This window comes from Polypterus senegalus, chromosome 1, assembly GCF_016835505.1.
Source record: "Polypterus senegalus isolate Bchr_013 chromosome 1, ASM1683550v1, whole genome shotgun sequence".
Classification (NCBI taxonomy): Eukaryota; Metazoa; Chordata; class Cladistia; order Polypteriformes; family Polypteridae; genus Polypterus; species Polypterus senegalus.
Window position 1 is genome coordinate 168346106 of NC_053154.1, and position 13185 is coordinate 168359290.

The following is a 13185-nucleotide window of genomic DNA, read 5'->3' on the forward strand; positions in this document are numbered from 1 at the left end:
TCAAGGTTCCATTGAGTGACACCCAAGTGCCACAAGAGAATAATAAGAAGAGAATAGGAAAGATTTAAAAACAACCAAATAATGTGACATTGCAATTAATAAAATACAATATAAACATTCTCAACAGACACACTAACAAATATATGGTGTACTTACAGTACATACTGATTGTTCAGCCTTGAGTTAAAAGCTGAGACTTTTACAGACTTCTCTAATATTGACATGTTGATCGTCCTAGAGTTCAGTGATTCTATACGTAAATGTTCTTCCTCTTACAGTAGTCTACGGAACTTAAGCCATATTGCACCTTGTGTTTTATGTGTCTAATGTGATATACAAGGATAAATATATTCTGTAAGGTAAAGGGAACTAAACCATACTTCAAAAAAAGTATTTTAAAATGAGCTCTTAACAGGAAGCCAACTCAGTCATTTATGAACAGGAATTACATTACACTGTATATGAGCACTACTATTATGATTATTATTTATTTAGAAGACACCTTTAATCAAGCCAACTTACAAAGATGGGTATAATTCTTATACACATGTTTGGAAGGTGCAAGCATCAAAAGCAACAGAGAATAACATAAAAAAGAGCAAGAGGGAGTAGTACTGCTACTATATAATTATACATACAATTAGACTAAAACAAAAACACTATCCCAAACTATCTGTCAGTACAACAGCAGCAATCTTGTAAAGGAGACACTAAGCAGTGCATTTTCAAAAGATACCCAAACATTAGTAAATTGGGTGCAGTTCAGATAGCCAAAGGGAGGACAATTCACAGCTTTGGAGCAAAAACAGAGAAGCATTGTCCAGTCTTTGCATGTCTGGCAAGAGAAGGGACAGTCAGCAGACAGGCAGAGGCTGACATCTTGAAGGGACATATGAAGAAACTAAAGGCTGGAGATATTGAGGAGTAGAACCATTCAGAGAAACATAAGTCAAGACAAGAGTTTTGGACGAGATACATGCAGCAACAGGAAGCCAGTGTAGAGACTGAAGCAAAGTTGTACAGTAATCCCTCGCTATATCGCGCTTCGACTTTCGCGGCTTCACTCTATCGTGGATTTTAAATGTAAGCACATCTAAATATATATCACGGATTTTTCGCTGGTTCGCGGATTTCTGCGGACAATGGGTCTTTTAATTTATGGTACATGGTTCCTCAGGTAGTTTGCCCAGTTGATTTTATACAAGGGACGGTACTGGCGGATGGCTGAGAAGCTACCCAATCAGAGCATGTATTACATATTAACTAAAACTCCTCAATGATATGCTTCCCGCGCGGTGCTTGATTGTTTGCTTTTCTCTCTCTTTCACCCTCTCTGACATTCTCTGCGCCTGACAGAGGGGGTGTGAGCAGAGGGGCTGTTTGCATAGAGGCTGTTTGCCTAGAGGATACGGACGCTCCTCTACAAAATGCCGCTTTATCGTGGTGCTTCGGCATACTTAAAAGCACGTATTGATTTTTTGATTGTTTGCTTTTATCTCGCTCTCTCTCTCTGACATTCTCTGCTCCAGACGGTGCTCCTTTGAAGAGAAGATATGTTTGCATTCTTTTAATTGTAAGAAAGAACTGTCATCTCTGTCTTGTCATGGAGCACAGTTTAAACTTTTGACTAAAGGGTGTTATTTCATGAGGGCTCTAATAATGTTAACAGTGTGGGAGAGTTTATAAGGGCATAAAATATATAAAAATATTATATATAAATTTATATATAAACATATGGTTTCTACTTCGCGGATTTTCACCTATCGCGGGGGGTTCTGGAACGCAACCCCCGCGATCGAGGAGGGATTACTGTATTAGGAGTGAAATGAGGAACCAAGAACACCAGTCAAGCAGCTGCATTCTGAAGGAATTGGAGAGGTTAGATATCAGTTGAAGAAACTCCACCAAGAGAGAGTTGCAATAATCTAGACAAGAGAGAACCAGGGCCTTATTATGGAGTTGCATGGTGTAATTAGTGAAAAATAGTTGAAAACTCTGAATATTATGAAGAATGAAATGGGTCATTAAATAAAATTTTTGCTTAATGAATTTGAGGAGCCAAGAGTCAAGCCAAGATTTCTAACCCTGAATGATGGTGAAGGAGTGACATCTTCAAGAGCAGTGTTTCCCAACCTCAGTCCTGGGAGCACAGTGTGGCTGCAGGTTTTTGTTCCAACCAGCTTTTGTTTTTAATTGGACTCCTGGGCTAATTAAGTGAATTGTTATTTCCCAAGTTCTGTGTTTTGGGAACAATATAGAAATTAGAAAACTAAGTTTGGTAAATATATATATATATATATATATATATATATATATATATATATATATATATATATATATATATATATATATATATATATATAGGAATAATGCATTTTTTTCTTTTTAACAATATTTTATCTTGGTTTTCATTCTGCTTTTGAAGGTGTTCTAATTGTTTAATTAATCCATTGTTTACTAATCAGTGGGTCTGTGCTAAAGTATGCAGCATTTTATTATTCAGTGTTGTTTGGCAGTGTGTCTGCTCTGCTCGTTTTTAATTGTCATTAATAAGATACAACAATGGGTAAAACTGCACAGAGAAAGGGCAAAATATAATGAAAAGAGAGTTAAGCATTTAAATCTATAGAAAAAGCATAAATGTTTCTAAATGTGTTATAAATGTAAAAATCATGTGGATGTGCTTTTCTGAGTATAGAATAAGAGAAAATAAAATACCAGCTAATTAAATAAGATCAGTGCCCTCAGGTGTTGTCACTGATTAGGAATCTGGTTGGAACAAAAACCTGCAGCCATAGGGGGTGACCAGGATCGAGTTTGGGAAACATGGTTCAAGAGCAATGCTTAGAGATAAATCTGAGGAAGGAGAATCACAAGGCAAGAAAAGCATTTCTGACTTTGAAAAGTTAAGTTTAAGTTGGTGAGCATCCGTTCATGACAAGATTGCAGAGAGAAAGCTGGAAGTCTGGGCTGCAACCTGTGGATTGTAAGAGGGAAATGAGTGGAAGGTCTATGTATCATCAGCATAGAGGTGGTAGGAGAATCCATAAGAAAAAAATAACATTGTCTAAGGAGCAAATGTAGAGAGAAAAAGGAAATGGACCCAACAATGATCATTGAGGCACACCTGTAGAGAATATTTGTGGAAAAGACAAGGAGTTAAACTAGAACACAAAAGGACCAGTCAGATGGGTAGGATTTGATCCAGGAAAGAGCTAAGTAAGGAGGTTTTAACTGTATTGAAAGCTAATGAAAGGTCAAGAAGGATAAGGACAGAGGAGAGAAAAGCTAAAATAAGAGCATTTGTGATTGAAAGCAGTGCTGTCTCGGTAGAGGGATCCTTATAGAATCCAAATTGAAGAAGATCTAGTTGATTGTTATCAGAGATATAACAGTTGAGTTGTTTGTAGACTGTGTGTTCTTGAGCCTTGAACAGGAATGGTAAAAAGGTGGCAGGGCAGTAATTCCCATTGGCAGATGCATTATTGAGTGGGTTTCTTTAGAGCAGAGATCACATGTAACTTCTTGAAATCAGTAGGCAAGATACTGGAGGTCAGTGAGGCATTAAAAAGAGAAGAGATGTAGAGGATCAAGAAAAGAGAGATGGACTAATGTGAAGGAGTGGGGTCCAATGCACAGATGGTATGTCTGTAGTTACAGAGCAGGTCAGAAATGTCAAGAATCATTTACAGGAGAGGAGGAGGAAAGAAAAGAATGACAGTGTTAAGTCAAAGAATGTTTTAGGAGTCTTGAACTGTTTTCACATGTTAGTGGCTTTGTAAATGCAAAATGAGGTGAAATCATTAGGAGAGATGGATGATGGTTTTGCAGCAGAGAGAGACTTAAAGGCAGAGAAGAGGTAGAGAATGAAATCAAGTTTTGAAAGAAGGATATATTTTCAGATAGCAGAGATGCAGTGAAGTGAGACATGAGAGACCTGTACTTATTCAGGTAGAACAGGTATTTTTTTCCTATGTCAAACACTTTTACAAGCAGGGTAAAAGACAAGAGGACACTGTGCATTGAGAGCAGAAGAGAGGGAGAAAAAAGAGAGTTAATACTTGTTAGTTCTAATTATAATGCTGATGTGATTTGAATTAACTGAAGAGTAGTAATCAAGACATTTTAACAACCTGACAACAGTTAAGTCTATTTCATACAAGTGAAATAAACATATTTTTAAGATCCAGCTTGCTGGGAAACCACCTTAACTTTGCAACATTTCCAAGAAGGAAACATTTATGAATTCTGTAATTATGCTACTAAGTAGCATAAGGCTACATTTGAAAACGTATTTCCAAAATGTAGTACAGTATATTGAAGTCAAAAATTTTACACTCATGCACCCTATTGTAATTTCACCTTAGCAACATAACTGGACATTCTGCACTTGTTTTCTGAACTGAAACCGACCACCTGTCCTATAAATCTAGTCCACACAAAGTCAGCAAAAAGCACAGCTACAGCCTTTACACTGGTCACAGTTCACAAACAGCCTTAACTTGGTCCAATAACAGTTCAGTATTATTCAATAAAGAAAATGCTACATTTAACATCATTAGACTTAAGGTTAGATGTTGACCACACCATTCTAGCTATCCATTAATTATTGATTCCACTTAATCCAGGTCAGAGTTATAGGTGCCACTGCTTGTTCTGGCACTATTGTGCACAAAACAGCCTGATTGGTTTCTAAGGTGAGATTAGATCATTCAGCTTGTAGGTGCAGCCAGTAATATTCAAGGGAAACTCTAGACACACATATACGCACAGAATAATGAGTCATTTCTTATCTTAAAAATATCCACTGTTTTCTGCTGTCTCTTTGACTGTGCTTTTAGCTGTTAAGCAATCTGAATCAGCACATGTGATTCCAACACATTATTTTTTTTAAATTTTGATTCAAGCTTTTACATTTCTATTTTATAAATCATTAACATTAATACTCATTTATTCATTTTCTTATTCCACTTATCCCATAAATGTAATAACTGGTGCCTCTCTTTGCAGCATGTGGAAGAAGGAATTAGGCATTTTTGCACATAATGCCCATTCATATTACTGTAGGTTCATATGGTATTACAAAGCACACCCAATTACATATCCATACTCATTCAGGCATTATTTTATTTATTTGTTTATCATACGTGTGCAGCTCAGCCTATTGACATTTTTAAGAAGTGTGAAAAGCCAATATAAATGCAAAGAATTATTATTATTATTAATGTAAGTAGAGGAAATCAAGTACATGCAGGATGAATTATAGATCATTACCTTTAACATATCAATGAAGCAGTAACTGTAAGGCATTTTACTAAGATCTTTTTAGCTAAAACAGTTTTTTAGTTTCTAAACTGTGGGGTACAGCCCGGACACAGACAGGCAGACATGATGTTGATCACCACACACACATTTATTTACAACTAGCCAACCCACGGCGTACCATACACCGCATAATCAGGCCGGTTTTTTAATGATTTTTAAGCACAGGGAGAAAAGTAACATTTGAAAAATCGGTAATGTAATAAATCAGCAAGAAAAGCAACATTGTAACAATGCATGGAACGAACCAACACACAATCGTCCGTGACTGAAAACTGGCGGACCGTCCTCGCGCCTTGTTCTGCCAGACGGAGGAATGGGGGTGCACGGCGCAGAGGTTGGAATGGGAGGAGAGGAAAAGGATGTCCATTCAGCTCCGTCCATCATGCTAGTCTGCTGATTTCTCATTCAGTATGCACTGCCCGCTCATGTGCCCACCTCCAACTCGTCACTTGATTCGTCGTCTTTATACAGTCCAGATGTACGTGTGACTGACGTAGACTTTTCATTGCTCTGTGCGGATCTGGCTGCTTTTCTATATATAATCAACAAAGACACCCAACCACGGTAGTAGCGAGGTGGGAGGGGGGTGTGTACAAAGGGTTGGGACGTAAGCAGTGGGAGCGTATGAGTCGCACTTAGTGGGAATTCCACGGTTTGCAGTCTGAATGGGGTTCAACGGCTTACCCATGCCGGGTAGACACACGCTCAATGTCATGCATAATTATTTATTGAATGCTAAACACTTCTGGAAAGACGCGGTTGAATAAAACGGGTTGGAGTGAGAATACAACAGTAAGCGAATGAAAAGATGGAACTCTGGAGAGAGCAAAATACAACACAATAGTGAACCCGCGGCATAACAAACGCCACATAATTATTTATTGATAGTTGAACACTTCTGGAAAGACACAGTTGTCTAAAAAGGGAGGGTTTGAGAATACAACAGAAAGTTTATTGAAAAATGGAACTCTAGACTTTTCATTGCTCTGTGCGGTTTTGGCTGCTTTGTATATATAATCCACCAAGACACCCGACCACGGTAGTAGCCAGTGGGGGGGTGTGTGAACAAAGTGCAGGAGTATCTAAGAAGACGCATGTTTGTCGTGGATGCGAATTGCTGTATGTAGCGTGTAAAACAGTTTGCTATGGTGCACGCGGTCATGCGTCGTAACGAAAACTCGGTTTTTAAAGACTGCTTACTTCATTGTGTTTTAACCTCAATTGTAAAGGAATGTTTTAAGGACCCTATGGGGATACCCCTTGGTTTTGGCTGCTTTTCTATATATAATCCACCAAGATACCCGACCACGGTAAGAGGTGGGTGTGCACAAAGGGTAGGGACGTAATGAGTGGGAGCGTATTAGTGGGAATTCCACGGCTTGCAGCCCGAATGGAGTTCAACAGCTTACCCACGCCTCTCTGCGCTGAGTAGACACATGGTCAGTCTCGTGCATAATTATTTATTGAATGCTAAACAGTTCTGGAAAGACACGGATGTCTAAAACGGGTTGGTGTGAGAATACAACAGTAAGTGAATGAAAAGATGGAACTCTGGAGAGAGCAGAATACAACACAATAGTGAACCCGTGGCATAACAAACGCCGCGTGGCTCAGACGTGCATGTGTACTCTTACCACAGACGAAAGGGACTAACTGGGTGGTCGGTGAGTTGTTGCGTCCGGGCAAATGGGCAGGCAGTGTGAATGCCTATAGAGCGAGGGTAGACGCCGGCCGGTGAAAAAGGAGTGTTGGTGGGCAGGAAAACGTCTTCCGTGTTCCTGCAGGAGCATCTAAGAAGACGCATGTTTGTCGCGGATGCGAATAGCTTTATGTAGCGTGTAAAACTGTTTGCTATGCTGCACGCGGTCGTGCGTCGTAACCGAAAAGTCAGTTTTTAAAGACTGCTTACTTTGTTGTGCTTTAACCTTAGTTGTAAAGGATTTTTTAAGGATCCCATGGGATACCCCTCGCAAACCGTTTCACACGCTGCATATGGCGATTCACCTCCGCGAGAAACATGCCTCTATGAACAGTCAATGTAGCTCGGAGGTGCATGACATGCACATGACATTAACCTGACCTGCACTGCATGTGGCCTCTACGACAGACGAATATAAATGACGCCATTTTTTCTGTGTCATCGCGTCCGAGTTGGTGGCCGTGGCCCTGCGAGTCATCGTATCCAATGGACTTGGAGTTGGTAGACGTGGCTTCTTCCTGCGTGTGCCATAGGTGTGTCACTTGTCGGTGGCTTAGTGAATCCACGCCCCTTCCGGCGTGCTTTCCATTGTTGTCTTGCCTTAGTGAATTATATATATAGATATTTCTATACAATAAAGTGCACCAACCCAGTGCCGCAGCACCAATCACCCCTTAAGTCCAGGCCTTCTCACAATGCCTTTCCTGTCTCTGGTCTGCCTCCACTCCTCTCCTCCGAGCTCTGTCCTCTTCCACCTGACTCCATGCATCGAATGGAGGGAGGTGGCCCCTTATATTCACACCCGGACGAGCTCCAGGTGCTTCCCGACACTCCACCGCCAACACTCCCCTGTGTGGCAGAAGTGCCGGCTGCGCACCCAGAAGCACTTCAGGTGTCCCTGTTTCTCATCCCCCCAGCACTTCCAGATGTGCCAGAAGTGCTTAGGTCCAGGACTCCGAAGGCAGCAGGACACCCCCTGGCGGTGACCACGGGCCCCTACAGAGTTCAGCTTCCAAGCTCCCTACCCGTGGTCCCCAAAGCAACCAGGGAGGTCGCCCCCACATGGGGAAGGTGCAAGCCCTCCTTCGGTCCTACTGGGCGTCCCGGCCGGGTTGCCTCCCTAGCCGTCTCTGACAAAACCAAAAAACTATCTTATTAATTTGAAAACAGTGGTACACAGTGTCAACATTAGGTATCACAGATACATGGGACACACTTCTGTCTACCCTGTTTTCTGTAAATTCATTAACTGCATTCTGAAATGGATAATCACACACCATGTCTTAACTGTATCAGAAAGTTATATATATGTATTGCTGTAACCCGGAGAAACATTACAAGTCAAGTCAAATTTTATTTGTCACATAAAATTATACATACATTACTATATGTAGTGAAATGCGTAGTACCTAAACTCTGACACTGTGCATTTAAGAAGAACAAAACATGACCTTTGTCATCTTGAGAATGTAAGACTAAAGAAAATGAGAATACAAGACTTTTTTACATAATTGCCTCAATCATTTGAAAATTCAGAACACTGTTGACTTTCAAGACATGAAATAAATATTCATTGTTTAAATATCTATATATGGATACTCTAAATAATCTACTATGAGGCCCTTTCAGAGTTAGCTAAGTTGATTCCTTCTGCTATGCATTAAATTTACCGCTTGAGTGAATAACTGCCTTCTAAGGGAGCAGATGGGATGTTTCCTATATAGTAAGCTAAGAGGAACCATCAATGCAATGTTTTTAGCATGCAGAAAGCCATGTAATGAGAAAACTGGACTCATGAGAAAAATGGACTAACACAATGTTCTTCTCATGTCAAACAAGGGAGCACACAGGATATTCTTACTACTTAGAGAGGAAAGTTTTTGCTCCACCTTTTATGCACAACATGTGACAGCTCTAACTTTACACAGAATGTCGTCATCCAGGAGCCAAACTCAACTCCTTATGCACATTCCAGTACTGCTGTCTGTCATCTTAATAACCATATCCAACCATTGTGTTCTTCAGCAAGGAAAGATAATGTTGAGTCTTTTAATTTGTTCACAGTGCCTCTTATTTATATTTTATTGTATAGACTGTTATGACTAGACCATAAAACTGCAAACTGTAAACTTCAAAAAGGTTTAGGCCTAAAACTACACAGGCTTGTGCCCATCTTGTTCTAGGGAGAGGTCAGCCATTGAAAACCTAATAAATTAAACTAATAATAACCTGGCCGAAGAAATTAAAACTAATAATCCCCCTTTTTATATATTTTATTAAGCAAGGAAAAGAAAATGATCAATGCTCAATGCAATGCAATGTGCTAACATACAGCAACAAATACAACATCCAAAATAGAGACACATTAATCAGAAGCCAGTAGATTCAAACAAAAGGGTCTAGAATACTAGCAAGACTTACTATTAATTCTAGAAGGAATTGGGAGGGGAGCTGAACAGCATGAGCAGTGAAAGTTGATGCCCTAGCACTGGCCTGGTGTGTGCAAGGCCTTTCTGTAGTCTGCCATAAGCTGCCTAATCAGTATCAGTAAGCCCCACCTTCTTGGGTTCATTATACAAATCAGATTACAAACTAAACTAACATAAAAGAGAAAGAAAAATAACAAAATGATTAAAGAGAAAGAACCACTTAATGGAAAAAAAATAAATAGATAGAAATTAAACAAATAGAAATGTGCAAAAACAATTTCATTAACAGATATAACAACATAATTCACACAAAAAAAACAACAAAATGCCCCTCAAAAATCCAAACACCTGAAAAGCTGTGGTGCTTCTTGCTAAAATGATCTTAGGCAACAACTGTGGTAAGCCTGCCGCCAGTAAAGCCTCTGGCACCTATTTTAGGGTACCCCTAGCAGCAAAGGCTTTGGCACCCTCTCTGGAGTGCTCCCTGGTGGCAAACTGCACAACTATAAGAATGGCCTCAGGTTAAGAAAAAGTCAAAAAAGCTATAAATTTCCAGAATGCACTCTGGCTAGGCAGGACATTTTCCCAGCTGAGACAACTTGATGGCAGGACCACCTCCTGGCTGGGACAACTACATAGCAGCACAGGCTGGAGGTTTAGGCTGCATGGCAAAGGCTGGAACTAAAAATCAGTGAGTCAGCCATAACTGTGGTGAACACTGGAATAAGTTGTTCAAAAAAGACTACAGTGAAGACCGTTAACTTTGGATCAGGTGAAAGAACTGTAGACTATGGTTGAGGTGCAAGCGCTGGCTCGTTTTACCTTTTGAGGCACTAGCATTTTACTGTGAAGGGAAAAACACACTAGTTAGCCCTTCTTTATTTTGTTTCATTTGTAGGTCTAATGGCTAAAAAGTATTAGTTGTCACTTTTTGTGTTTTGTATTAGGGAAAATAAATGCTCTTTAGTTTGTGCCATGTAGCATTTATGGTCTTTAAAGCTGCCATTAATAATCCCAAAAATGGCTATTACTGAAGAGTTGTATCAGTGTTTTTAAGTTTTTCATTATGGTCTTCAATAGTTTTTAACATTTCATTTCTTTTTAGTCAGGTTTTAATCATGTATATAGCTTACTCTATTCATTCAATACATTAATAAATTAATATTATTCCCTGTGCAGAATTTATTTTGTGAGATTTTAGTGTATTTTTATTATTTGGACAAAGTTGCCATAAATATGAAGGCTTCACAAAATATAGCCATTACTTAGTGGATAAAGCCTTATAATGTAGTTAGTTAATCTCCAAGCAGGCCTAGCATTAGATTTAGTTATGGTTTTGACTTCCTTCTCTCCATGACTTCTCTTTCAACTCACTCTCTTGTTTTGTTTGCTGGTTACCTCATTCCATTCGATCCTTACCTTTGCCCAACCCTCATCACAAGCCTGCCTGATGTGATATACCCAGGTCTCCCTGTATCTCACAATAATTTTTGCAGATGCTATCGCTCAAAAACAGAAGGCCAAACAAAAATCAAAGTCAAAAAGGGACTGAAGTTCAAAACCAGAAAAATCAAAATCTATAATTAGACTCTTCTTAGATTTGAATCTAATACTAAAGAAGTCAGGACTTTGAATCTACCAAAGTAAATATTGTGATTGCTGCCATATTTATACATAACTCGTCACAGTTACATGATCAAAACAAATGCGTCATGTGAACAATAAAAAATGAACTTTCTATTCAAAATACAAAATAAATGTTGGAACTAGATTTGCACGTATGAAAACCCAAATTAATACGAAAATACACACTTGTAAATATTACAGAGGGGAACTGTAAAACTCTGGCCTAAAAAAGCAACATTTTAATTGCTCAGTTTATTTTATTAAATAAAGAGACAAAGTACAAAAATAAGATTTCAAGTTAAAGTCCAAAGCAACAAAAATTAAAACTTATTACAAAGGCATCAGGAAATGGAATTCAAAATGATCAAATTAAATCTTCAATCCAAAAATGATTGACCAAAAGCAGACCCAAAAAATTCTAAAAACCAAATGATCTAAGCAAAAATAAACCAAAAAATCAACTAGATATACAAGATTTATGAAGTAAAGAATCAAGAAGGGACCTGAACAACATGTGCAGGTAAGTTAGCAATACCTGAGACAAAAGCTGAGGCAAAATTGGGGAATTTTTTGGGATGTTTTGGTTATATCTGGAAGTCATAAACACGTCATTACAGGGAAAGGGGCAAAGGAAAAAAATAAGAGTTAAAAAAAAATGAATAAATAGCAAACACGAATGAGAGGGGAAATTACAAGATTTACAAAAAATGAAAAACACTAAAAGACCAAGACATAATCATAATGTTAATTATTTTATCATAAAGCAGGCCATGACACTTGCCCCTTTACTCTCACGGGCCACCCTCATTCTCTACCTTATACAACCTACAATCATGTTTTTATTTATATAGTACAAGCTAAATACTTTTTTGTGAATATAAATGTTTGCTATTCATAAATAGAGCATATGTCTATAAATCCAGTTAAATCACAAATGAAACCAAGTGAGCATTATTTTATGTAATAATGTGCATTTTTTCTAGAGTAATATACTGTATACTCACAAAAAATGTAGTTATGCAGACACATTGCTTAATGTATATTGCACTTACTGTACAGTATATTGCCTGCAGTCAACAGTAAGTGGTAGCAGAATACAGCACATTACCACAACAGCAGCTTTTCTTCTCCAAAATGAGTGGTAAGGGACAGTTGGTGTGACCTGATTGAATTGCAGCTGGTGTCTTTGCAGAATGCCATCTCTCTTTTTCCTCTCATTCTTTTGATTAGAAACAGTACAGAACACTGCCCTCCAACAGCCTGCACTGTTGCAGCAGGTTAAGACAAGGGTGTTCAGCACCTCAGGTCCATCTGGGGATGTGGGTCATTTGTTTAAAAAATGGAGAACAGGCTTTTGGGGGGTGTGAGATTCTCTTATTCTATATACTGAAGCCATGCTGACCAGGACTGCATTATGCTCTCCTGCTGCCCTTTTCATAATTAAATTTTTATGTACAGAATTTTTCCTTCTGGAGATTATATTCAGGTCTTCATTTGTGAAAAATTATTTAGATTACCTGGTGATAAACTAATTCTTACAAAAACATTCACAGGCAATACTTTTTTGTGTCCCTAATCAAAGCATTTTGACAGGAGATGGGCACTGTTCTCCTAAACATGTGGTAAAGCTGGTTGGAAACATGTCCAAGAAGAGTTAATACTATTAGTTAATCAGAGAAAAAGTTAAAAACATTGCCAGAAGGAAAACACTGTGCATGCTGCGATATGCTTCACCACCATAAGATCTCTGAATTTTCACTATATTCTTTTTTCCCTTCTTCTTCTTTTTCTTCTTCTTCTCTCAATTGTCTATGGCTGATTTCCTTCCTCTCAAAGCATTTCGCTGGAAAGTAACTATAGGTATATCTCATCTGTCTCTACTCCCAAGTAATCTTTTTCAGTCTCTTTCTTTGCCTCTTTCTTGCAGCACCCCTTTCTCTCAGTTACCCATCCCTGTGCAAGAACCCTGTTCTGTACTGGTTCCTGTATCTTGTGTATACTGTACTGTATAAAAAAGAAACCATGTCTGTGGATTCCTCTAAATCGCCGTTGCATGCAGATGCTGTCTTTCCCTGCCTCCCTACCTGCAAATGTATTGATTGCTTT

The 13185-nt window shown here is 38.7% G+C and overlaps 1 protein-coding gene across 21 annotated transcripts in view; it reads left to right on the plus strand.

The window, feature by feature from the left end:
* kif1aa (kinesin family member 1Aa) overlaps window positions 1–13185 on the plus strand; it is a 247128-nt gene that overhangs the window by 196514 nt on the left and 37429 nt on the right. For 10 of the 21 annotated variants that reach the window (XM_039762404.1, XM_039762416.1, XM_039762408.1 and 7 more), the window contains one exon: window positions 12916–12939. The exons of the other annotated variants lie outside the window; for them this stretch is intronic. In XM_039762404.1, the coding sequence (XP_039618338.1) occupies window positions 12916–12939 (24 nt within the window). The remainder of the gene's footprint in view (window positions 1–12915; window positions 12940–13185) is intronic. 21 annotated transcript variants of the gene reach the window in all.